General features: G+C 46.2%; 1 protein-coding gene across 1 annotated transcript in view; it reads right to left on the bottom strand.

Annotated features, from left to right (window-relative positions):
- CDH1 (cadherin 1) overlaps positions 1-27,220 on the bottom strand; it is a 104,573-nt gene that overhangs the window by 21,907 nt on the left and 55,446 nt on the right. The window contains exons 3-9 of the mRNA XM_030204643.1: positions 15,546-15,754; positions 14,970-15,119; positions 12,162-12,317; positions 11,294-11,438; positions 5,893-6,068; positions 3,547-3,678; positions 2,114-2,296 (exon numbers count right to left, since the gene is read on the bottom strand). Coding sequence (XP_030060503.1) covers positions 2,114-2,296; positions 3,547-3,678; positions 5,893-6,068; positions 11,294-11,438; positions 12,162-12,317; positions 14,970-15,119; positions 15,546-15,754 — 1,151 coding nt within the window. The remainder of the gene's footprint in view (positions 1-2,113; positions 2,297-3,546; positions 3,679-5,892; positions 6,069-11,293; positions 11,439-12,161; positions 12,318-14,969; positions 15,120-15,545; positions 15,755-27,220) is intronic.

The raw sequence follows: 27,220 nt of genomic DNA, 5'->3' as shown, positions 1-27,220 counted from the left end.
GGGAGGCTTGTCGTACATTCCGAGTGCAAACTGAATTCTAACATGGGCTACCCGGTTCCCAGCAAGCCTAGATGTGGAAGGCAGGTAGTAGTTCGAAGTTTCTACTGTTCCTCATGTAAATGAGCAAAGAGGGGACTATTGCAAGACCCTACCAAAGCATGCTAGGCCTCAACATTTACCCCTCAAGCCAAGAAACCTGGTTCTGCAATATTACAACCCTTCCCCTCATACCCAACAGAACAAAGGCCGTTTCAGATAAGTCTCTCTGCCTACCGAGATTATCCTAGTCCAATTTCTTATTGCACCTTATGGTTTATGCTGTGCCAGCATCATAAAAGCACAGATCCCAGCGCCATGCTGTATATGAAGCATCTTATACAGCACTGTCACCGCCCGATCACGGTGGAGGAGCAGCTTAAGGATTAGAGAACCAGTGAAGCCCACTTAAATCCCACTGCTGCTGCTTGTGACCTTGGGCAAGTCACTTAACCCTCCATTGCCTCAGGTACAAACTTAGATTGTGAGAGAAATATCCAGAGTACCTGAATGTAACTCACCTTGAGCTACTACTGAAAAAGGTGGGAGCAAAATCTAAATAAATATTCTTTGGGGTTCTACATGGAATGTTGCTACTCTAAGATTCTGAATGAAATCTTGGGAGTGGAGGAGTGGCCTAGTGGTTAGAACACCAGTCTTGCAATCCAGAGGTGGTCAGTTCAAAGCCACTGCTGCTCCTTGTGAACTTGGGCAAGTCACTTAACCCTCCATTGCCTCAGGTACAAACTTAGATTGTGAGCCCTCCTGGGACAGAGAAATATCCAGAGTACCTGAATGTAACTCACCTTGAGCTACTACTGAAAAAGGTGTGAGCAAAATCTAAATAAATAAATAAAGATTCCATTCAGAATCTCAAAGAATAGCAACATTCCATGTACAACCCCAAAGAATCTCAAGATTCTGGAATCCTAAAGAGTGACAAGATTCCAAGCAGAATCTCAGAGTAGCAACTGGAGTGGAGGAGTGGCCTAGTGGTTAGAGCACCAGTCTTGCAATCCAGAGGTGGCCAATTAAAATCCCACTGCTGCTCCTTGTGATCTTGGGCAAGTCACTTAACCCTCCATTGCCTCAGGTACAAACTTACATTGTAATCCTTCCAGGGAAGGGGAAATACCTACTGAATATAACTCACCTTAAGCTACTACTGAAAAAGATAACAGCTAAATAAAAATAAGTTACAATTGCCATCGAGCAGTCTACTAGATGAGTCAATCAGTTTAGAGCAGGGTTGTCCAACCTTGGTCCTCGAGGGCCATAATCCAGTTGAGCATTCAGGATTCCCCCAATGAATATGGCATGAGATCTATTTGCATGTACTGTCTCCTTTGCACTCAAATAGATCTCATGCATATTCATTGGGGAAATCCTGAAAACCCGACCTGGAGAGGGCAGAGGTTGGACACCCCTGGTTCACAGACTTTTGCTATTCGACACCACCTTGATGTGTTCTTGGAAAAGCAGGTCAAACTCAACTGCACATAACTTCCTAAGAGCCACCGAGTTGGGGATAGGGAAGTGGGGGGAGGTATCGTGTTTAACGGCTTTGTTGAAAACACTGAAGCCACAGACAAAAATCAAAACATGCTCAGACTCGCAGGGGCGTAGCCAGACTTTGGCGGGAGGGGGTCCAGAGCCCCCCCCCGGCACCACCGACCCCCCCCCCGCCATTGCCAACACCCCCCTCCACCACCAACTTTGACCCCCCCCCCCGCCTTCCTTTGCTGACGGGGGACCCCAACCCCCGCCAGCCGAGGTCCTCTTCTTCCGGCGCAAGGCTTCTGTACGTGCAGGACGTCAGACTCAGAAACAGAACGAAGCCTTGCGCCGGAAGAAGAGGGCCTCGGCTGGCGGGGGTTGGGGTCCCCCGCCAGCAAAGGTAGGCGACAGTGGGTTGGCAGCGGGGGGGGGGGGGGGGGTCGAGAGGGTCATCAGCAGGGGGTCCAGGGTCAAATCTACGGGGGCCCAGGCCCCCGTGGCCCCAGGTAGCTACCCCACTGGCTCAGAGGCAGGCCACATGCAATGTAACTGTGTTACAAAGTTGCAGCGTTGACAATACCTTGATCGTTTTCAAGATTCCATCATTGGTTACTGGATCAGTCGTGACTTCGAAGGAGCCATCGTTCCCGCTCTGAATCGTGTATACCGCTTTCCATGCATCAGTGTCCTGCACGTCACCGTCTGTAACCTTCAGCCTCTCGACTATAATTCCCACATCGTTTTCAGGAACATTTGCCGTGTACTGGAATGCCAAAGACAGACAGATGGTCAGGCCAACATTACATTCAAACCTGCTCTTTAAGACTAGAAGAGGGAGACGCCGGTGGGTTGAAGGAGGATCAGAACCCCACCTCACGGTGAAAGGGACTTTCCTCATTTTTAAAGCTGCAAAACAAAACCTGAGGTTAGTCGTTCACATTTCAAGTCTATTATATGGCCTGTAAATTATATTGTCTAAGCGGTTTATATATTACTTGGAACTGTAGCAGGCCAAGAGGAGAGAGACAAAATCTTAGCTGGGTGTTTAGAGGATACAGCAGCTCCATCTTCTAGCTCTTTTCAAAGGTTTAGGGTAACCAGATCCGTCTGCTTACTGAGAACCAATAAATGCATCTGGATCAGAAAAATGCACCAGGCCAAAATCTATTAAATGATAGGACCGTTGAAACATGGAGGAGTAGCCTAGTGGTTAGTGCAGCAAACCGGGTTCAATTCCCACTGCAGCCCCTTGTGACGCTGGACAAGTCACTTAACCCTCCATTGCCCCAGGTACAAAATAAGTACTTGTATATACTATGTAAACTGCTTTGAATGTAGAAAGGCAGTATATCAAGTCCCAATAACAAGATTCCAGGCACAATCTCAAAGAGTAGCAACATTCCATGTAGAACCCCAAAGAATAGCAAGATTCCGGAATCCCAAGGAGTGGAAGAGTAGCCTAGTGGTTGCTACTATTTCAGATTCTACAGGGAATGTTGCTAGTGGAGGAGGAGCCTAGTGGTTAGTGCAGCAAACCTGATCCTGGGAAACTGGGTTCAATTCCCACTGCAGCCCCTTGTGACGCTGGACAAGTCACTTAACCCTCCATTGCCCCAGGTACGAATAAGTATCTGTATATCCTATGTAAACCACTTTGAATGTAGTTGCAAAAACCACAGAAAGGCAATATATTAAGTCTTATTCCCCCCCCCCCCCCCCCCCCCCCCCAAAGCAGTACACACGCCTTGACAGTGGGTTGTAAATGCTTCTCAAAAAAACAAAAAAAATAGGAAATGAGTGTCAAACATCAGAACAATCTAAATCATCCTTTATTTTAAAACATGGTAGAGGTATTGAAAGAGTGGGATTGGGGTGAAATGTAAACGACTGGGAACATTGTTATGAGCTGACTATTTTGTATTTGTGGTTTGATCTGTGATTTTGTACAATTTTCTGGTGCTCAATAAACAGATTTAAACATAAAACATGGTCGAGTGGAAAATAAGGAATTACCGAGACTGGATCAAACTCTGGAGCCATATCATTGGTGTCTGTCACAGTAATCACAGCCGTTCCTGTTGTTGCAAGACCAAGATGCCCCTCGTTATCCTGAGCTGAAAGCGTGAGAACATATTCCGACACTTTCTGTAAGGCAAATACAAACATTTTTTATCAAGCTATTGTAATGAGTTCACAAATCACAATATTTGACCCTGGTAGGTAAACTCAACTCTTTCAAGTGTGAATGAGGGTGTAAGTTCTGAGCAGCTGTGCATTCCAGTAGCAGGTACTATGGTCCGTCCTGCTGCTCCTTGTGGGCTTCCTGTTCAATTGGACTGTCTCCCTCCTTGCCTCCCCCCCCATGCAGCAGCAGCTGTCTCCCTCCTTGCCTCCCCCCCATGCAGCACTTCCCTCCCTCCCTCCCTCCTTGCCTCCCCCCCAACGCAGCACCTGTCTCCCTCCTTGCCTCCCCCCAAGCAGCACTTCCCTCCCTCCCTTCTTGCCTCCCCCTCCCAATGCAGCACCTGTCTCCCTCCTTGCCTCCCCCCCATGCAGCACTTCCCTCCCTCCCTCCCTCCTTGCCTCCCCCCAACACAGCACCTGTCTCCCTCCTTGCAGCACTTTCCTCCCTCTTTCCTTGCCTCCCCCCCAATGCAGCACCTGTCTCCCTCCTTGCCTCCCCCCCAAGCAGCACTTCCCTCCCTCCCTTCTTGCCTCCCCCCCCAATGCAGCACCTGTCTCCCTCCTTGCCTCCCCCCCCATGTAGCACTTCCCTCCCTCCCTCCCTCCTTGCCTCCCCCCAACACAGCACCTGTCTCCCTCCTTGCAGCACTTTCCTCCCTCTTTCCTTGCCTCCCCCCCAATGCAGCACCTGTCTCCCTCCTTGCCTCCCCCCCATGTAGCACTTCCCTCCCTCCCTTCTTTCTTCCCCCCCAATGCAGCACCTGTCTCCCTCCTTGCCTCCCCCCCATGTAGCACTTCCCTCCCTCCCTCCCCACCAATGCAGCACCTGTCTCCCTCCTTGCCTCCCCCCCATGCAGCATGATCTTCTAGTGCTCACTGCAATGTTTAAGATGCTGCCTTTTCCTAGGTACACCCTTATTGTGAGACTCATGGGATTATTACTGAAAATAATTTTTTCATATAGAGGAGGGGGTGTTAAAAAAAAAAAAAAAAAAAAGATCTGCCCCGGGTGTCAAATACGCTAGGCACACCTCTGTGTGTGAAAGAGGTGGAAGAGCTGGGACCGTAATTGAGGTCGGGAGTGAGTGAAGTGCTCACCTGTAACAGCTCACAGTATATTGGGGGGAGGGGGGGAGAGAAAAGGGGAAAATACCACATATGGATACAAGGGGGACATGCTGCCCATGGATGTTTACTTTTTTGAAAATGTACATCTTTTCTAATTTTGTATATAGCAGAGTATGGAAGAAAATGCATTTCTGTTACTTTTACCAGTATTTTCACTGCTTATAGAATCAATACCTGGCTTTCTTGGGGGGGGGGGGGGGGGGTCAGTCAAGGTGACTGTACAGCAGGGGGCAGCGCAGCAGGGGCAGGACTGGGGTGGGCCAGGTTACCATTTTATTTTTGGTCTCTGCAAATATGGTCTCAGCATCCTTCATACCACAGTTCACCCCACTCAGCATCCACCCCCCCCCCCCACCCTTTCATTTTCTAGGAGGTAGAGAAATGAGGAGAAGACCATGGCCTACATCCCCCCACTTCCACCCCACCCTCCTTCTTCCTCTATAAATATGCTTAGGGCAGGAAACTGGTGTCTGCTCCCTCAACTAGATGACAGCAGGTCATGTGGGCCGCTGGATGGTGCTAGTCCCACATAGACTGAAGACGGGATGTCATTACAGCAAAGAGATTGGCGTGCGGAGGGTTGTGGAGGGGGAATGAGAACAAGTGGTTGGTAGACAATTGGAAATAGGACATGTTGACCCAAGGATAGAAAGTTGGGGCAAAGCAGTGAGGTAGGGAGGGAATCTTCCATCCATGAACTCTTCCAGGTATCAGCTAACATAAATTCCCTAATATCTATCACAGAAAGGTCAGAGGTTAAATACAGCAGGTTCAAATAACAGGCAGACTACAGCAGAGCTGAGAACCACCACATTTTCATACCTGGCCTGATTTTCTAAGCTTTTCTCCCCATAGATACAGAATGCAAGAAAAACCTAAGAAAAATCGGGCCTTCAGTAGGTAATGGGAAAGACATTAACAGTTCTGAAAGGTCCGTGCGCCAGGGAAAGCCCTTCAGGATGTAACTTAAATCGAAACTTCAAGCTACTTATTTTATGTTACACAAAACTATCAGAACCAGAGGTCAACTGCTCCCAGCTCACCAACCTCACGATCCAGTCCTGTTCCCAGGACGCTGATAACACCGGTCTGTCTGTGGATTGTGAATAAGTGGTCGTTGGGTTGCTTGGGCTCCTGGTTTGTGATGAAATAAGCAACAATCCCATTGCTTGTTGACACGGCGTCGTCCAGATCAGTAGCCGTTACCTGCATCACGGTTGTACCTTACATAAAAAAGGGCAGATTCAAAGTATTTTAATGGGTAGTGCAATGTTTAAACCTCTTGTCCTCCAACGAACACGGTAGACATTTTGATGTACCAAAGATATTCTCCGAAGCAGGGGTTGGCAAATGAGTCAAAACCTAGCCTGGTGGTACTTACAATTTAGACAACCACATATTGCCAGTTTTCAAATTGCCTCTGGCCTGATAATACCTGTCCTGAGGTCAATCTGCTGACATCACCCAAAGCTCAAAATGTCAGTCTTTATTGAAGCATGAATATCTGTGTCATGCCACTGAGTGAGATGTCAACACATCTACCACGAGGATCACTTATATGTTCCCCTTGGCAGCGATGGGCTACTGACTTAATTTCTTCTATTAGAAAAATAAGCATCTCTTGAGGTAACCCCTCCCCCTGTAAAACGCTCCCCTTTCTCCCCTCAGAAAGGCTCATTAATTATACTTCCGAGACCGATGTGCTCTGTTCCTCAGGTATGATGTCATTACTGGATGACCTACTTCCTCCATAAATGCTCTGTTGCTTGAGGCATACAACCGAAGGGGCGGTAACAAAGGGGCATTTCTTCCCCTGTTGATCACCTCTCCATCAGTCCGTCATATATGCACGAGGTGTGTGCGCGTCTCGCCTGACTTTTCTTACACCTCCCTTATTTTAAAGTTTAATTTGCTGATCGAGCTTTTACTTTTGTTGAGATTATTTTGCTTCCGTAGGAAAGTAGGGGGCCCATTTACTAAGGCACGTTAGCATTTTTAACGCACCTACAATGAGCGTGTGCGCTAACCGTGTAGGCGCCTATAGGGATATTGTAGGCGCATACACAGTTAACGCACGTACATGGTTAACACTCCTATAACGTGGCTTAGTAAACAGGGAACCTAAATGTGTTTCTCATCTGTGGTTGGTTTTAATGATAAACCTGTATCAGTGCATTGGGAGAATGGCTGTTACGACCCTTTTAGGCCTTGATTCAAGGGAGAGGACCCTCCAAATTTGCCAACTCTTACAGTAAGGGGTGCAACTGTGAAACCTTAACCACTTACAGTGGATCAATTAGGATTTATGTTTGCCAATGCTAGATCTGACAGAGAGATGGAGGCATTGTGATGAACAGGACACAACGGGTGATACACGATGAAGGCCTTCTGGAAAACAGTGGAACAAAGAAAAGAAGCAGACCTTGTTGAAGAAAACAGAGTCTTTAATAAGTAGTATCGATACTCCCAGGTTTCACATAGATGCCCGAAATGGCCATGTTTCACCTAGAATACAGGCCATAAGCGCCGACTCCGTGGGTGCTTGAGCACCTCCAATATTTGACCCACCGGCAGTCCCACCCGGAACGGAAGTTCCCAGCCAGCCTGACCTACGCTGCCCGCCCTCTTCTCCTAGTCCTCCGCCTGCCCCTCGTCTTCCTGCGTGCCACCCAGAATTTAAAAGATCTTACCTTGGGGTCCGGTGGCAGCAGTGAAAGGCGAGCAGGCTCGGTGCTTCAGCCTGACTTCCCTTCTCTCTCAGCTGACAGCCCTTGCGAGGCTGGAACCAGAGGCAGAGCTGTCAGCTGAGTGAGAAGGGAAGTCAGGCTGAAGCACCGAGCCTGCTCGCCTTTCACTGCTGCCGCCGAACCCCGAGGTAAGATCTTTTAAATTCTGGGTGGCACGCAGGAAGACCAGGGGCAGGCGGAGGACTGGGAGAAGAGGTCAGGCAGTGCAGGTCGGGCTAGCACAGAGGAGAGGGAGGGGGCCCCAGGCTGGAACTTGGAGGAGAGGGGGCTGGCCTGGAACTCAGTGGGAGGGGGAGGGAGAGAGAGGGGTGAGGGGGAATGCACCACCTGTAAAAAAAAATATATATATTATATATATATATATATATACACACACGTCAGGGACACCAGGAAACTGTGACAAACAATGCTTTTATAATGTATTGATTTTATTGAACTTTTTCACTCATTTAGCACTTGGAATCTTCTTATACTGATATACATATGTTTTGTACTTTTAGACTTGTTCATTTTTTACCGATTTATTTTTATGTTGTTTGTCACAGTTCCTAATGCCCCTGACGCAGCCTGTATTCTAGGCTAAGCATGGCCATGTCGGGCATCAAAAATATTACTTATTAAAGACGGTTTTCTTTTCTTTGCTCCACAGTGGATATTGTAGACCGATTTCCTTGTTTTCTTACTTCTGGAAAACAGTTCAGGCTCGAGTGCAATGATTTGCAGTGAATTGTGATTACCTGGGATCCTGCTTTTTTTTTCCTTTTTAACCACCTAAACTTCGACAACCTCAGCAGCAGTTTGTCTGCCACAGCTTCAACGTGGCTCGTTTGATTGTGGCTGGTGCATGGAAGCAGTCTGATGTTCCATCAATTGTTTAATGGTAAAATAAATTATGGTATGTCTGTGAGATGCAACATTTATTAGTGGTTAACAGTACCTTGGGTACCTGGGAAAGGGTCCGTCTCCCTTCATGAAGGACTGTGCATATGGCTATTGGTTAGTCTTTGTGAAATTGACATGGGGTGTTGTACGGGGGATGTTCTGTCTTAGAGCCTGTTTACTAAGGTGCATGAGCGTTTTTAGCACGTGCTAAAAATTAGCATGCTCTAGCCATGTAGATGCATCTACACGGTTAGCGCATCCTAAAAATGCTAACATGGCTTAGTAAACAGAGGCCCATAGGCACTTGCGTATCCACTGTTGAGTAATACTTAAATTGCACCACAGGGAAGGGGTGGAAGGCTTACGTTTAGGTTTACGGGACATAAGTACTACTATTACTACTAAACATTTCTAGAGCGCTACTAGGGTTACACAGCGCAGTACAGTTTAACAAAAAGGACAGTCCCTGCTCAAAGGAGCTTACAATCTAACGGGCGAAAGTACATAAGTACATAAGTAATGCCACACTGGGAAAAGACCAAAGGTCCATCGAGCCCAGCATCCTGTCCACGACAGCGGCCAATCCAGGCCAAGGGCACCTGGCAAGCTTCCCAAACGTACAAACATTCTGTACATGTTATTCCTGGAATTGTGGATTTTTCCCAAGTCCATTTAGTAGTGGTTTAGGAACTTGTCCCTTAGGAAACCATCTAACCCATTTTTAAACTCTGCTAAGCCAACCACCTTCACCACGTTCTCCGGCAACGAATTCCAGAATTATGCGTTGGGTGAAGAAACATTTTCTCCGATTTGTTTTAAATTTACTACACTGTAGTTTCATCGCATGCCCCCTAGTCCTAGTATTTTTGGAAAGCGTGAACAAGACGCTTCACATCCACCTGTTCCACTCCACTCATTATTTTATATACCTCTATCATGTCTCCCCTCAGCCGTCTATGGGAGTTTAGGAGGAGGTGGGATAAAAAAAGTCAAAGGTACTAGGGGGCAAGTAACGAAGCTACAAAGTAGTAAATTTAAAATGAATCGGAGAAAATATTTCTTCATTAAATGTGTAATTAAACTCTGGAATTCATTGCCAGAGAATGTAGTAAAAGCAAAATTCTTTGGGCCTGGCCTCCAAGGGGGTGGCGGGGGAGGGGACCCAATACGGACAAGCTTCTTCCCGTCTGCTTCCACGTCTGTCCTCTCCTGCTCTCAAGAAGCCAAGGTTCAGGGCTGCCGAGGGGGGGGGGGGGAGGAGAAGCAAAATTCCCTGGGCCTGGCCTCCAAGTGGGGGGGGGGGGGGACCCAATGTGGACAAGCTTCTTCCCGTCTGCTTCTGGGTCTGTCCTCTCCTGCTCTCAAGAGGCCAAGGTTCAGGGCTGCCGAGGAGGGGGGGGGGGGGGGGGAGCAAAATTCCCTGGGCCTGGCCTCCAAGGGGAGGGGGGGACCCAATGCGGATAAGCTTCTTCCCGTCTGCTTCCGGGTCTGTCCTCTCCTGCTCTCAAGAGGCCAAGGTTCAGGGCTGCCGAGGAGTGGGGGGGGGGGGGGAGCAAAATTCCCTGGGCCTGGCCTCCAGGGGGGGAGGGGGACCCAATGCGGATAAGCTTCTTCCCGTCTGCTTCCGCGTCTGTCCTCTCCTGCTCTCAAGAGGCCAAGGTTCAGGGCTGCCGAGGTGGGTGGGGGGGGGGGAGGAGAAGCAAAATTCCCTAGGCCTGGCCTCCAAGGGGGGGGGACCCAATGCAGACAAGCTTCTTCCCGTCTGCTTCTGGGTCTGTCCTCTCCTGCTCTCACCTCAGGGCTTCGTCAGGAACCACTCAACTTAAGCATAATTGTTGGGGTATGAATTTTCTGAGACACAAAACTTTCCTTTTGTATTCGCCGTTTTTTGGATAGCTAGAAATTCATACCTCAACAATTATGCTTAAGTTGAGTGGTTCCTGACAAAGCCCTGAAGGGGGCGAAACGATCTGGGCCCCGTTGAAAGTCACCAGCAGTGGCGTACCAAGGGGGGGGGGGGGGGCGGGTGGGGGCGGTCTGCCCTGGGTGCACGTCGCGGGGGGGGTGCCGCATGCCGGTCAGCGTCGTTGGTTTCCATGCTCCCTCTGCCCCGGAATAGGAAGTAACCTGTTCCAGGGCAGAGGGAACATGGAAACCAACGACGCTGACCGGCGTGCACCCGGGGGGGGGGGGGCACATCGGCGATCCGCCCCGGGTGTCAGCGCCCCTCGGAACGCCACTGGTCACCAGTTTGAAGTGTGGGGCATTCAGCCAGCAATGAGACAGCTACGTTTGTTTATTTAAGTAATGCCTGCTGCTTGGAGAGTTTTTTTTGTGCTCAGTAATGGTTTCATTGTGAATCAATTCTATTGACAAGATATGGGAAAATATACCCCATGAAAGAGATAAGATCACAGGCACATAAATCTTATATAGATATCAGTGTCTTGATGGTCAGACCTTGGCAGTGACCTTGGTTTCTGAGGGTATTTCCCATTTGTCATTTATTAGTATATTCGCTACACTTGACCCTTTGAGATTGGGTTTGGCTCTTTTTCCGTTTTGTAGTATTACAGTACCTAAGTGTGACTAACAGCCCATACTGTTCATTGAACTTTGGCCCAGAATATTCCCCATGAAGCTGCAATGAAAATGCATTTTGGCAGTCTGCTACACGTGATTAAAAGCTATATTAAGCTGGTGACCCTGCACCTCAAACAAGTTTCATCCCCTGCACAGGACACCCCAGGGGCCCCAGTAACTATACCGTTAAATCTACCCCTAACGTCTGCATTTTGAGATCACACTTCATCACATACCTGGCTTTGATCCTTCTGGGACAGAACCCCTGAAGACTTTCTCCGTGAACTCTGGAGCATGATCATTCTGGTCTATCACATTTACGATGATCTCCATTGGGTCTTCAACGGCTACGCCATCTGAGGATACAGCGTGGCTGAAAAGCTGTAAAAAGACAAGACATCATTAGATTCTTTTGTCAACATGAGTTTGTAGGACAGTAATACAGCAGAACATGAAAGCAGAGGCAGCACATTTAGGGTACAATACAGGATGTTAAAAGTGTAAAGAGAAAACAAAATCCTCCTAAGAACTGAGTTCAATTCCCACTGCAGCTCCTTGTGACTCTGGGCAAGTCTCTTAACCCTCCATTGCCCCAGGTACAAAATAAGTACCTGAATCTATGTAAACCACTTTGAATGTAGTTGCAAAAACCACAGAAAGGCAGTGTATCAAGTGCCATTAAGAAGATTCCAGGCACAATATGAAAGAGTAGCAACATTCCATGTAGAACCCCAAAAAATAGCAAGATTCCGGAATCCCAAGGAGTGGAAGAGTAGCCTAGTGGTTGCTACTATTTGAGATTCTACAGGGAATGTTGCTAGTGGAGGAGTAGCCTAGTGGTTAGTGCAGTGGACTTTGATCCTGGGGAACTGAGTTCGATTTCCACTGCAGCTCCTTGCGACTCTGGGAAGTCACTTAACCCTCCATTGCCCCAGGTAAAAATAAGGACCTGTATATACCATGTAAACCGCTTTGAATGTAGTTGCAAAAAAACACAGAAAGGCAGTATATCGAGTCCCATTTCCCTTTCCTGGCTAGATGCCATTCAGTCAGGACATCTATCAGCCAATCTGGGACCGGACTGTCATAAAAACAAGAACTCACAACATAATTGTCCTGTTCTTCTCGGTCTAGAGCCTTTGTCACCATCAATTCACCACTCTCTCTGTCAACAGTGAAGACACCTTCAGGAGGCAAGTCAGCACCTTGTCCCGTAATACTGTAAAAAACCTTGACTTCTTTGTCCTTGTTGGATTTAAGCTGAAGAGGAACAGTGAGCAGAAGTTAGAAAAAATAAAATCAGATTGGTCAATTGAGGCTTTATACACTAATATGGATGCACAAATAGCAGCGAATGGGGGGCTCTCGTCAAGATTTCAGATAGGCAGGGGAACAAGACAGGGATGCCCTTTATCACCACTACTGTTCGATTTAACGTTAGAGCCACTATTACGTCATCTAAATTATGACCCTAGAATCAGCGGTGTGCAGTTGGGAGAACAGGAGGTTCGCGCGCTGGCATATGCAGATGACATCCTCCTGGTGCTGACTAACCCACAAAAGTCCTTTAAAGTAGCTTTGACTCTGATAGAGGAGTATGGAGCGTTATCGGGGTTTAGTCTCAATCTTTCCAAGTCTTGTGCGATGCATATGGACACCGGGATTAATTTAAAATGGAAAGGGGAATCCCCACTTAGATGGGAGGCAGTGAAAATGAAATATCTGGGGGTATACATTACTTGTGATAGAAGCTCCCTGTATAAAGAAAACATTTCTCCATTGTTGGAAATGACCAGGAGTAAATTATTAATGTGGAGGGAACTACCGCTCTCTATCTGGGGAAGAATAGCGTTATTCAACATGATGATAGCCCCCAGGTGGCTTTATGTCTTCCAACAGTTACCACTTTACTTGAAAAATAGAGACGATAGGCTGTTACAGCGTTTAATACAAGCATACCTGTGGCAGGGTAAAAAGCCTAGAATACCTTACCACCAGATAGCAGCCCCGAGAGAGGGGGGCGGCATGGGACTTTTAAATATAAAATTTTTGGCAATTGCGAGCTCCATGCGGCACATAAACGATTGGTATCGGGGAACATCGGATTTTTCTGTCACATCAGTGGAGACCTCGATGTTTAGGGGTACCCACTTTAGTCACTTACTACACTCTGGAACCCCTCTGCCGGCCATGGCATTTCAGACACACCCATTATTGAGATCCCTCAGGGAAACTTGGAGATGGGTGTGTAGACGTCGTCGCTTCTCCCCCCGAGTGTCCCCTTGGATGTCAATTTGCGATAATCCTGCTTTCCCCCCAGGTCAAGGGTCCAGTATATTTAGCAGATGGGCAAAAAAGGGGATCATATACCTGGCACATATAGTTACAGAGGAGGGGCACATATACACGTACCAGGAACTCCAGTCACGATATGGGATTCCCAAGACACATCAGTTTGCATATTATCAGTTACACCATTATGTAGCCTCCCTAGACTGGACAGACCTCACGGAAGATGTGGTGGAAGTTCTTTCAGAGGAGTTCACCCTGGGAGCACAGCTTAGGGTGCCACTGAAATTCCACCATCAGCAACTCAAAGATTCCACAGAGGAGATAGACTTCCGGCGACTAGCGCAGGAGTGGTCAAAGGACTTAGGGTGTATACTTACTGAGGAAGAGTATAGGGCGCATATGAAATCTATTTACAAACAGAGACTTTCTGTTCCGCAGAGGGAACGGCTATATCGGTGGACGCTCAGAACACACATTTCGCCCCATAGAGCGCAAAAAGCGGGATTTAACACTACAGGGGCATGCCCTAAATGTAGCCATGAGGCGGCCTCACTTGGCCATATGTTCTGGAGCTGTCCTTGTATTGAACTATTCTGGAAACAAGTTATAGGGGGGATAGACCAATTATGGCACTGCACCCTTGTGCGGGAACCTACAATCTTATTTAATATCTTTAGGTATACCACAGACCCCACAGAGGGATTCAGGGCATTTGCAAAGATAGCAATATATTTTGGAATAACAGCCATATTGCAATATTGGAGAGCGAAAGAAGCTCCCCCTTTACAGGTATGGCGATCCCAATTAGTAAAGCAAATGAGAATTGACAGGTGCGGAGTGCAGGATCTGGACAGTACAGCAGGCCATAGGTATAGGGCGCAATGGGAGCCATTGTGGGACACTCTCCCGCCTAGAGCGCGAAGTTTACTGTTAAATTTCTGACTCTTATCTGGTACTCTTCGGCACCACATTGGTCGGGTAGACTGGGGACAGAGTGACAAGCAGAGCAGTACTTTACGGCAAGGAGAGACCTGGATCATATTCTGATGTACAGACAGTCAATGAGGGCAGATAAGCTGCTATGATAGACAATACCCCATCTGATATTAGTGAGAGACCCAGTTATTCCTTATTGTTGGACTTAAAGGGAACTCTAAGGGAAGGGTGGAGGGAAGGATTAGTAGGACAGGCGGGTAATAGCAGAGACACAGTTTATAGACAGCATGGTACTAAACAAGTTCTACATGCTACCTTGGAAATTAAAGGAACTGTGACACTGCCCAAGAATGTTAGTTGATAATAACAGGGTGGGAGGGAGGGAGGGAGGGAGATTGAGGGAAATAAAAATGCAGTATTGTAATTCATTTGTTGAAGACATGACATTGGAGGACGTCTTGTTGTAATGTAATTTCTTTGATAAGTATTTGTAAACGGTTCATTACATCTGTTAATAAACAAGATTTAAACTAAAATCAGATTGGTGCACAGCCCACCCTCCCCTAGGAAGTCCCCAAGTTCAGGCTGCTTCTAACCCTTGGCATCTTCAGATACAGTTCAATAAACTTTCTTGAAAACATAAAAATTCAGTCCCCTGTGGATTTACAAAAGCATTTCCCATACCCGAACCACACTTTTGGGGAATACTCCTTTCTCATTTTCCGGGATTCGAATGGTAGGGATAACCCAGTCTCGCTTGTGTCTCTTCAGGCCAGGTTTGGACTCTGGGAACGTCAGGACCGGAAGATTTCCCTGCTGACCCACTGAAGACTCCTGTAGGAAAATGTAGAATGAAAGGAATGAGTAAATGATTTCATAGACGACCCCTCCCTTCTGCTTTTCCACTACCTCCCAGATCCACGATTTACATCCATGATGCCCCTTCAATTCTGCTGTCACGTTTTTAGCCCAACCCCATGGGCTCCCCCTTCCTTGCTATGGCCATCCTAGCTGACTATTGCTATGGCCATCCTAGCTGACTATTTTTTATATCCCTTTCGATAATTTAATGACTTTCTATATACGTATATGTGGCATTTTTAATTCAGTTTAGACAGCTCTCCGTGAAACAGGATCTCAAACTAGATTGAAAACTTTTTTAGAGCGCAAAGTCCTATTTCCCAAACTCTAAAAAGCACAAAGGAATGAGAGAAGACATGTTAACGTCTTGAGCAAACAGGTTCGACTTCTCCACGATACCTGCACATGGTGGTAATCTCTCTTCAGAGTGACTGTGGCAGAAAACCTTTTGCCAGTAGAATCCCAGGCATGAATGGACGCGTTTCTCTCCTTGCCATCGAGTCGTAGCTCATGTGTTACCAAGACTCTTCCGTCCTTCCGTACTTTCAGCCAATGAACCCCGGCGCTGTACAGTGCTGCCCCATGTCCCGTGCAGTCATCAAAGCTCACTAGTCAGGAAAAAAAATGCAGGTAAAGTAACAGATAATTCTATCTTTCCAGCAGAACATCTACACGGCCCATTATTTTACTTATAAGAGGTGCTCTTGTCTTGAATCAGCAGAAAAGAAATGTAAAACTACCCTCAAAACCTAGTTCTTTTCTCATACAGTTCCGCATACAATTCAAACTCCTCTTATTGACTTACAAGTGCATTCACTCTGCAGCTCCTCAGTACCTCTCCACTCTCATCTCTCCCTACATTCCTCCCTGGGAACTCCATTCACTGGGTAAATCACCTCTCGCTTAGACTATTGCAACTTGCTTCTCACAGGTCTCCCACTTAGCCATCTCTCTCCTGTTCAATCTGTTCAAAATTCTGCTGCACGACTAACATTCCGCCAGGGTCGTTATGCTCATATTAGCCCTCTCCTCAAGTCACTTCACTGGCTTCCTATCCATTTCCGCATACAGTTCAAACTCCTCTTATTGACCTATAAGTGCATTCACTCTGCAGCTCCTCAGTACCTCTCCACTCTCATCTCTCCCTACTTTCCTCCCCCAGAACTCCGTTCACTGGGTAAATCTCTCTTATTTATTTATTGCATTTGTTTCCCACCTCTTTGCAGGCTCAATGTGGCTTACAATATATATCATGAATGGTGGAAATATATAAGAAGATAGACATTTGGTATTACAGAAGGATCTTGGGTAACATAATAATGATAGAACCTGATAGTAGTGTGACAAGCAAATATTGTAAGACAGTTCTGGATATGTGTGTAGGAGTTCACATTTGTTGACCTTTATGGTATGCCTTGTTGAAGAGATGGGTCTTCAGTAGTTTGCAGAAGGTAGTTAGTTATCTGCACCCTTCTCCTCCGCTGCTAACTCCAGACTCCGTTCCTTTTATCTTGCTGCACCATATGCCTGGAATAGACTTCCTGAGCAGGTACGTCAAGCTCCATCTCTGGCCGTCTTCAAATCTAAGCTAAAAGCCCACCTTTTTGATGCTGCTTTTAACTCCTAACCCTTATTCACTTGTTCAGAACCCTTATTTTATCATCCTCACTTTAATATTCCCTTATCTCTTGTTTGTCCTGTTTGTCTGTCCTAATTAGATTGTAAGCTCTGTCGAGCAGGGACTATCTCTTCATGTTCAAGTGTACAGCGCTGCGTACGTCTAGTAGCGCTATAGAAATGATAAGAAGTAGTAGTGTTTGGGATTCCGGAATCTTGCTACTCTTTGGGATTCCAGAATCTTGCTACTCTTTGGGATTCCGCACGGAATCTTGCTACTCTTTGGGATTCCAGAATCTTGCTACTCTTTGGGATTCTGGAATCTTGCTACTCTTTGGGATTCCGCACGGAATCTTGCTACTCTTTGGGATTCTGGAATCTTGCTACTCTTTGTCTTTATCCCTTATTTGTCCTGTTTGTCTGTCCTAATTAGATTGTAAGCTCTGTTGAGCAGGGACTGTCTCTTCATGTTCAAGTGTACAGCGCTGCGTACGTCTAGTAGCGCTATAGAAATGCTAAGTAGTAGGTATGAGTGAGATGTGGAGGGGCATTTTTGAAAGGAACGTCCAAGTTGCGATTTGGACGTCCTTGCAAAATGGCAAAATCCAGGGGTGGGGAAACCCGTATTTTCGAAACAAGATGGACGCCCATTTTTCGTTTCAAAAATGCCGTCAGGGATGTCCAAATCCTTACATTTGGACGTCCCTAGATATGGATGTTTCTGACTTTCGGCGATTTTCGAAACCAAAGATGTCCATGTCAAAAACGTCCAAATGCAAGCCATTTAGGTATGGAAGGAGCCAGCATTTCTAGTGCCCTGGTCCCCCTGACAACAACCGGGCACCCTAGGGGGCACTGCAGTGGACTTCATAAAATGCTCCCAGGTACATAGCTCCCTTACCTTCTTGTGCTGAGCCCCCCAACCCCCCCCCTCCCAAAACCCACTCCTCACAACTGTACACCAATACCATAGCCCTTACGGGTGAAGGGGGGCACCTATTTATGGGTACAGTGGGTTTGTGGTGGGTTTTGGAGAGCTCGCTGTTTCCTCCACATAACAGGTGGGGGGGGGGTCATCCCCGATTCTCTCCGGTGGTCATCTGGTCATTTCGGGCACCCTTCTGTGCCTTACTCTTAAGAAAAACAGGTCTGGGTGAAAATGTCCGTCAGGGATGTCCTTGGTTTTTTTCGATTATGGGTCAAGGACGTCCAAGTGTTAGGCATGCCCAAGTTCCACCTTCGCTATGCCTCCAACACGCCCCCTTGAACTTTGGCCGTCCTTGCGACTGAGTGCAGTTGGAGATGTCCTAAATCGGGTTTCGATTATACCGATTTGGACATCCATCTTCCAATTTATGTCAAAAGATGGACGTCCTTCTCTTTCGAAAATGAGCCTAATAGACACTCATCCGTCAAGAACAATGCCTGCCTCCTTCCATGCAGAGATGGGTAGTAACGAAGTAATGTACAGTACTTAAGTACAATTTTCAGTACTTTTACTTGTAATGAGTTAAATTTTTTTTGCAATACTTTTTACTTGTAACTCGTTACAAATAAGCAGTACTTTTGTACTTAGTAAAAGTACAAGTTATGAAAGTTTTTTTTTTTTTTTTTTAAGTATTTTCCCTGCCTCTGCTTGAACCCAATTGGATACCATGATCCCTGTTCCCGTTGTATCCAATCGGGTTCAAGCAGAGGCAGGGAAAATAAAAGGAAGGCTGTCTGCCCCACCCCTGCCCCTCAGTGTGCCCTTCCAGAGCCTACCTTTCATGGCCTGGTGGTATAGTGGTCGCTTCGGGGTAGGTAGGAAGCCCATTCCTTCCTGCCTGCTACTGTTGCATATTCAAAATGGCTGCCCAGACTTCAAGCAGCAGTCTCACGAGGTCGCTGTGTAAAGTCTCGGTAGCCATTTTGAATATGCGGTAGTATTGTGGAGAGCAGTGGTAGCGGGCAGGAAGGAGTGGGCTTCCTTCCTGCCCTGAAGAGGCCAGCCAGCTATATCCAGCTGGTGAGAGGAAGGGGCTGTTAAAAAAAGGGGTCCAGGGCCAGCCAGTCAGCCAACCAAGGCCAGCCAGCTAAGCACATCCGGTGAATGAAGTGGGAGTAGGGCTGGGATTGGGTTGTAAGAAAGGGGAGGCTGGGGGCCAGCCAGCCAAGCCCATCTGGTGAGTGGGGGGGGGGGGGGGGGGCTGTAAAAAAAAAAAAGAAAGAAAAAAAAAAAAAGGGGAGGCCTGTAAAAAAAATGATGGATGAGGCACGTGGTATGTATGCGGGGGTGGGGGGGGGGAGGGCGGTAAAAAAAAGATGTATAGAATATGGGTGTACGGAGGGGGGGGGGGGATGAAACATTGTGAGATCTGGCCAGACCAGGACACCTTGGGAAGGGAGGCAATGGCAGGAATGTTGGGAGGGAGGGAAGGAAGGAAGGGGAGAGAGGAGCCCATTTTGAGCAGCCCGTAGTTCTGCCAGTGTACCCTGTTTCTGCTTTTTTGGTGTTGCACTGTATGCAGAGCTTGGCTTTTTAGGGTTCAGCTTAATCTTTGTCTACTTATTTCTATTTTTAGGTGGTTACTTTATTCTATACTTCATGAAGGGCTACCTCTGTTCACGTGTGAAAAAGGCCGGGTATTCCGTTAGCATCAAGGGTCTGTCTAGGGCTTCTTTTACAAAGCAGCGGTACAGATTCCCATACGGCAAATGCGACAAAGCCCATGGGCTTTAAAAAAGGTGCCCTCAGCTTGTTTTTGTTTGTTTCCCAATAGGTGTATTAACGTTCTTCTGCCCACTGCAATGTTCAGGATGTTTTTCTTTCTAGGAAGGACTTTGTGTGACCCCCCCCCCCCCCCCCTGGAAGTTAGCTTGTAACATTAGATTCTGTGGTCCAACTTCGTTTGTAGAAAGGACCAGCATTCTTAGTAGACTGGCCACACAGACAGTGGACTTCAAATAATGCTCCCAGATACACATCTCATCATTGCTCCCTTATTTTGTCTGCTGAGCCCCTCAAAACCCACCGCCCTCAACTGTACACCACTACAATAGCCCTTATGAGTGAAGGGGTCACCAATATATGGGTACAGTAGGGTTTGGGTGAGTTTGGGAGGGCTCACATTTTCTACCACAAGTGTAATGGGTAGAGGGAGGTATGGGCCTGGGACCACCTGTCTACAGTGCACTGCAACCACCACTAGACTACTCCAGGGACCTGCATGCTGATCTAACGGATCTGGCTATCTGAGGTCGTCAGAGGCTGGTGATATTTTCACATTTTGGGGGTGGGGGTGGGAGGGGGGTCAGTGATCACTGGGGGGAGTAAGGGGAGGTCATCCGGTCATTTAGGGCACCTTTTTGTGCCTTATTCGTTATAAAAACAAGTCTAGCTCCAAATGTCAGTTTTAGTCCTGGACAGTTTTTTTGTTTTGTTCCAGTATGGCTGAAAAACGTCCAAGTCTTAGGGACGCCCAAATCTCACCCTTAACACGACACCTTGAGATTGGGGCGCACTGCGGACGAACAGCATAGAAAAACGTCTACAAACGTAGGTTTTGAAAATACCGATTTGGACATTTTTGTGAGAGGAGTGGCCTAGTGGGTAGGGTGGTGGACTTTGGTCCTGGGGAACTGAGTTCGATTCCCACTTCAGGCACAGGCAGCTCCTTGTGACTCTGGCCAAGTCACTTAACGCTCCATTGCCCCATGTAAGCCGCATTGAACCTGCCATGAGTGGGAAAGCGCAGGGTACAAATGTAACAAAAATAAAATAGATACTATTGGAGATTCTACATGGAATGTTGCTACTCTTGGAGATTCTACATGGAATCTTGCTACTATTGGAGATTCTACATGGAATCTTGCTACTATTGGAGATTCTACATGGAATGTTGCTATTCCACTAGCAACATTCCATGTAGAAGGCTGCGCAGGCTTCTGTTTCTGTGAGTCTGACGTCCTGCAGAAGCAGAAGCCTGCGCGGCCACATTGGTGATCTGCAAGGGCCGACTTCTACATGGAATGTTGCTAGTGGAATAGCAACATTCCATGTAGAATCTCAAATAGTAGCAACAGTGGAGGAGTGGCCTAGTGGTTAGGGTGGTGGACTTTGGTCCTGAGGAACTGAGTTTGATTCCCACTTCAGGCACAGGCAGCTCCTTGTGACTCTGGGCAAGTCACTTAAACCTCCATTGCCCCAGGTACAAATAAGTACATGTATATAATATGTAAGCCGAATTGAGCCTGCCATGAGTGGGAAAGCGCGGGGTACAAATGTAACAAAAAAAATGCTGCTTTATGACACGGGACCAGACGGGATCCATCCCAGAATATTGAGGGAGATCAGACAGGTTCTGGTGGGTCCTCTTAAACATTTGTTTAATAAATCCTTGGAGACGGGGGAGGTTCCTTGGGATTGGAAAATGGCGGATGTGGTTCCTCTTCACAAAAGTAGTGATAAGAAAGAAGCTGGAAACTACAGGCCGGTAAGCCTCACTTCGGTTATTGGAAAAGTAATGGAAGCGATGCTGAAGGAAAGGATAGTGAATTTCCTGGAAACCAATAAGTTGCAAGATCCCACACAACATGGTTTTACCAAAGGGAAATCGTGCCAAACAAATCTCATTGAATTCTTTGACTGGGTGACCGGACAATTGAATCAAGGACGTGCTATGGACGTAATCTACTTAGATTTCAGCAAAGCTTTTGACACGGTTCCACACAGGAGGCTCTTGAATAAACTAGACGGGCTGAAGATAGGACCCAAAGTGATGAACTGGATTAGGAACTGGTTGACGGACAGAAGCCAGAGGGTGGTGGTGAATGGAATTCGCTCGGAGGAAGGAAAGGTGAGTAGTGGAGTGCCTCAGGGATCGGTGCTGGGGCCGATTCTGTTCAATATATTTGTGAGATTGCCGAAGGGTTAGAAGGTAAAAACATGAGTGGAAAACATGAAAAAGGATCTGAAGAAGCTAGAAGAATGGTCTAATGTTTGGCAATTAAAATTCAATGCAAAGAAATGCAAAGTGATGCACTTAGGGAGTAGAAATCCACGGGAGACATATGTGTTAGGCGGTGAGAGTCTGATATGCACAGATGGGGAGAGGGATCTTGGAATGATAGTATCTGAAGGTGATGAAACAGTATGACAAGGCGGTAGTCGTAGCCAGAAGGATGCTAGGCTGTATAGAGAGAAGTGTAATAACCAGCACAAGAAAGGAGGTGTTGATGCCCCTGTATAAGTCATTGGTGAGACCCCTCCTGTTCAGTTTTGGAGGCCGTATCTTGCTAAGGATGTAAAAAAAAAAGAATTGAAGCGGTGCAAAGAAAAGCTATAAAAATGGTATGAGATTTGCATTATAAGACGTACGAGGACAGACTTGAAGACCTGAACGTGTATACCCTGGAAGAAAGGAGAAACAGGAGTGATACGATACAGATGCTCAAATATTTGAACGGTATTAATCTGCAAACAAACCTTTTCCGGAGATGGGAAGGCAGTAGAACTAGAGGACATGAATTGAGGTGTGGGGGGGCAGACTCAGGAAAAATGTCAGGAAGTATTTTTTCATGGAGAGAGTGGTAGATACTTGGAATGCCCTACCATGGGAGGTGGTGGAGATGAAAAACTAGTGGAATGCAAAAATGCATGGGATAAACACAAAGGAATCTTTTTCAGAAGGAATGGATCCACAGAAGCTTAGTGGAGATTGGGTGTCAATGCCGGTAATTGGGAAGCAAAGCCAGTGCTGGGCAGACTTCTACGGTCTGTGCCCTGAGAATGGCAAGGACAAATCAAGGTCAGGTATACATATAAAGTATCACATACAATGAGTTTATCTTGTTGGGCAGACTGGATGGACCATACAGGTCTATCTGCCATCATCTACTATGTTACTATGTTTTTAGACTTTCTCTTTCAAAAATGAGCCCCATAGTTACAAAATTACACAGTAAGTCTAAATCTCTCATGCTACCCTGGGATTAGTGGTCTGGAACGTTGCTAGTTCTGTGGTTCTGCCAGGTCCTTGTGACCTATATTCAGTGTGTTTTTTCTAGCGAAAAAGGTGCTGGTACTCGAATGCCAGGCCACCCTTCAGGGGTGGGGTGATCAATGAGGGACTCATCTCACAATAGCCAGGCCCCCCTGCAACCAGTCACAGAATCTATGACAAGGCAGAATTGGTGTGTAGAGCCTGAGCTCATTCATTAAAACTTGGGGACCATGGGTCAATTTTAGCAGACAATGGAAAAGGTGCCGGTACTCAGTACCCCCAAGTACCCCCTCAAAAAAAGCCCTGCCTATATTGGCCACTGTTGGAAGCAGGATACTGGGCTAAATGGACCATTGGTCTGGCCCAGGATGGCTATTCTTATGTTTGCAGATAAATAGATGTTAGAATGGCAGAAACATATTGAAATTGGACTCAGAAAAGCAGCGGCGATATCAATCAACTATCCCCCTTCTCCCACCTTTATCCTTTTAGGATAAAGGGCCAGATCAATACTATACTGGCCCCTAGGCAGGCAATAAGTTCTGGGTCCCTCCCATGGACCCCCCCCCCCCCCCATTTACTTTTTACTTTTTTATTTTTTTTTTTTTAACATAGCCCTTCCCTTCTGCCAGAGTCACGTTCGTTCTTTCACTGCCCTCTCCCCATGATCTCCTGACATGAAAACGTTTAAAGTATTAGGGGTTTATTTGGATACCACTCTGTTCTTGGTCCCAAAAGTTAACTTGGTGGCAAAATCAATTTTCTTTACAATTTCGTTTCTTCGGGTCCATTCGATCTATTCTGTCGACAGAACATTTTGCTGCAGTATTGGTAGGGTCCTTAATTCTGTCCCACTTAGATTATTGAAATAGTTTTGTATTGCTTTGCTTCATCTGCCTTGTTGTCCTGATTGCAGGTTCTTCAGAATACTGCAACCAAATTGATTTTGGTAAAAAAAAAAAAAAAAAAAGTGACCATGCAACTCCTGGTCTTATTGAATTACACTGGCTTCCAGGAAAGGTAGACTACTTCTTAAGATGCCTTGTATGAGCTTCAAAATATTTGACAAGTTATTTTCCGATTTAGTAAGATGGAAAAACAATCAAATCAATCTGCTTCTTTTTTTTATTTTACGAGATCAGGAATGACTAATAAAAAGTGCATAGACCAGGCAGATTCTGCAGGGCTGGCAGAGAAGTGTTTGTGTGCAATTTGCACCGACGCTGAACTAGGGTTACCATATTTGCAAAGACAACAAAAGGGACAAGAAAAATAAAAATGGTTGCTACTTTTGCTAAAGAAATATTTAATTGTGGTAAATGCGTAACTACAAATGGCTGTTAGTTAATAATTAGAAAATAACAAAAAAGGAGGTTTTTTTTACCTGTGATGATTTGAAGGACCTCCCAATAGTTGGTGATACCAACACTAGGCGTGTGCCTTTACAATTTGAGTTTTTTTCCTCCCATTACTTAAAAAATTTTCAGGACTGGTTAGGATATCTTTGCTGGCTGTGATGTGAACTTGGATTATATGCGATATCCCATTAAGCTCTTTATGATATTATATGGACATGTTAGTTAATAAACACACATCAAACAGTAACTGATTTACAATATAGCAGTAAATAATCTACCGAGTCTGAGCACAAGCATACTTATCAGAAGAGCGGAAACCCTCAACAACTTTGACTGGCTTCCGAGATGTGTGAAAGTCTTTGCATGACACACACTTAAAGTTGTGCTGCATGAACAAAATTCCTTTGACAGATTCAAGCAGCAGGGAAACAGAGAGGAGATTGGCAGGAGAAGGCAGTTAGCTTAGCGGAGTTTAAAAAAGGTTTGGACGGCTTCCTAAAGGAAAAGTCCACAGACTGTTATTAAATGGACTTGGGGAAAATCCACTATTTCTGGGATAAGCAGTATAAAATGTTTTGTACTTTTTTGGGATCTTGCCGGGTATTTGTGACCTGGATTGGCCACTGTTGGAAACAGGATGCTGGGCTTGATGGACCTTTGGTCTTTCCCAGTATGGCAACACTTATGTACTAGCACCCCCATGTGTCCAGACTGACTAATAGGCCAGAGATCATTTAGCATATTATGTGGGTAGGTGTGTTGGTCATAGGCACAAAAAAAGAAAAAAGGTATTTTCCTAAAAATTAAAAAAAACAAAAAACCCCCAGAGGACACATCTGAAGAAGTCCAAAAGGAGGACATGTCCTCTTAAAAGAGAACGTATGGTAACCCTACGCAGAACTAGAAAAATAATATATTTATACTGAAAGGAATGTGCAACAAGCCTCACAACTGAAGACCAAACCAGCACCCATCACTTTCTCTTTTCATGGTCTACTAGTGAGGGAGGGAGGTTCTGTAACTTTCATAGCTGAAAATACATTTTCTCATTTCAGTCCGTTAACATTTATTTCTTATATACCTCAGTCTAGCCAATGAATTTACAATCATAAAAACAACTAAAGTACAGCAACATTAAAACCCTCCTATCTCTGACCAACAGAGATCACTTAGCCCTCCTATCTGTAAGACTGTTTCCTTCATGCTATTCCAGTTAACTCCCTATATAGGAAATAACCCACTTAGAGAAATACGTTCTTGAATCTAAATATTTTTAACAGAATTGCATTTAAATTAGTTATGAAGAACGAATCCTATGCTTCCCAATATATTCAATTCAAAGTGTTACCTACCGCCGATTGTCTCCAACTTTCAGAACCAGTATCACTAATCGCTCACCTCAAGAAATCTAGTATTTAAGGATCCATCACGGGTAGATTTTTTTGCTAACTTCTACTTTGGTCAGTTGCAGGTTATGGGTGAGTACAGGGACTGTAGGAGAGAAAGCTTTGAATGGAATGGCCTAGTGGGTAAAACAGTGGGCAAGAGGTTGAGTCAAACCAGAGAGATTCCAAGGTGATGTGACAGAGGGATAATCTACAAAGATTTGAATGTTAATGTTCTGTCCTCATTTGCATGGAGGCAGGCTGTGGAGGAGTGGCCTAGTGGTTAGCGTGGTGGACTTTGGTCCTGGGTTCGATTCCCACTGCAGCTCCTTGTGACTCTGGGAAGTCACTTAACTCTCCATCTCCCCATGTACAAATAAGTACCTGTATATAATATGTAAGCTGCATTGAGCCTGCTACGAGTGGGAAAGCGCGGGGTACAAATGAAATTAAAAAAATAAATAAATAGAGCTGGGCCTGGGGTAGGGCCACACTTGACATGTCAAACTGTAGTAGTAATACATTTTGTCCTTGGCATATTATGCTTCTGAATTTCGTTATCAGAGTGGTTATGACCGTCTCAGTGCAGCTTGGTGGTCTGGAAACCTGATTGGGATTTATGAAAAACAGAAAATTTTGTCAAGTATTCCGTTAGTTGTTCTGTTCCTAGACCTTCCATCATTTTGATCAGTAGTGGCTGATATTGAGGCTACTGGTCATAGGCGCCCGGTATAAGAGGCTTAGGAAAGAGTTAGGCGGTGCCGTGAGTCTCCCTGTTCACTAACTGCCCCGCGCCATCTTTAATTTACCTGCGTCCCAGCGTCGGCCCGCCGCATCATTTCAAAGCCCGCCCTGCTGCCTGTCTCTATTCTTCCCTCCCTTCGCGACGTGTTCGTTCGGCAGAGTCCCGCCCTCGAGGAAATGATGTCAGAAGGCGGGACTCTGCCGAACGAATCACATCGCGAATGGAGGGAAGAATAGAGACAGGCAGCAGGGCGGGCTTTGAAATGACGCGGCGGGCCGACGCTGGGACGCAGGTAAATTAAAGATGGCACGGGGCAGATAGTAAACGAGGGGAGGGGAAGGGAAGGGGAGAGGAGAATCGCGCTGGCGCTGGGTATGCATGGAGGGCAGGGGAGAGAGGAGGGTTGCTGGAATGGGTGGATAGAGGGGATAGCAGGGGAGAGAGGAGGGTTGCTGGACATGGGTGGCGAGACGGGAAGACAGGAAGGAGATGCACATGAATGAAGGGGAGAAATTCTGGACATGCATGGAGGGGAGGGAAGACAGAGGAAGGAGATGAGATGAGGGAAAAGGGGGAAAACCTGCACATCGATGGAGAAAATAGGCAGAAGCTGGATCCACTGGACAGTCAAGTCTGCAGAGGACCCAGCTTTTACTTACGGATGTAAGGCAAGGAGTGTGGTAGCCGTGTCAGGGGAGAAATGAAGAAGAAAGGCAGAAAGTAAAGAAATAAATGGAAAGGAAGCCCTGGAACCGTAGTTAAGAGGACAGATAGCAGCAGAATCGGATACTTGGCCAGCATGATCAAAAAAACAAAGTCACCAGACAACAAAGGTAGAAAAGATTATTTTATTTTCATTATAGTGTTTGGAATATGTCCACTTTGAGAATCAGGTGCTCAACATTAAAAGTTTATATTTATTTACTTATTTATGGCATTTTATCCCACATTAAACATGAATTAGGATGTTTTGTGGCTCTACATG

This window comes from Microcaecilia unicolor, chromosome 5 (assembly GCF_901765095.1).
Source record: "Microcaecilia unicolor chromosome 5, aMicUni1.1, whole genome shotgun sequence".
NCBI lineage: Eukaryota > Metazoa > Chordata > Amphibia > Gymnophiona > Siphonopidae > Microcaecilia > Microcaecilia unicolor.
Note: the sequence above shows the minus strand (reverse complement) of the source record. Positions and strands in the feature narration are given on the sequence as shown.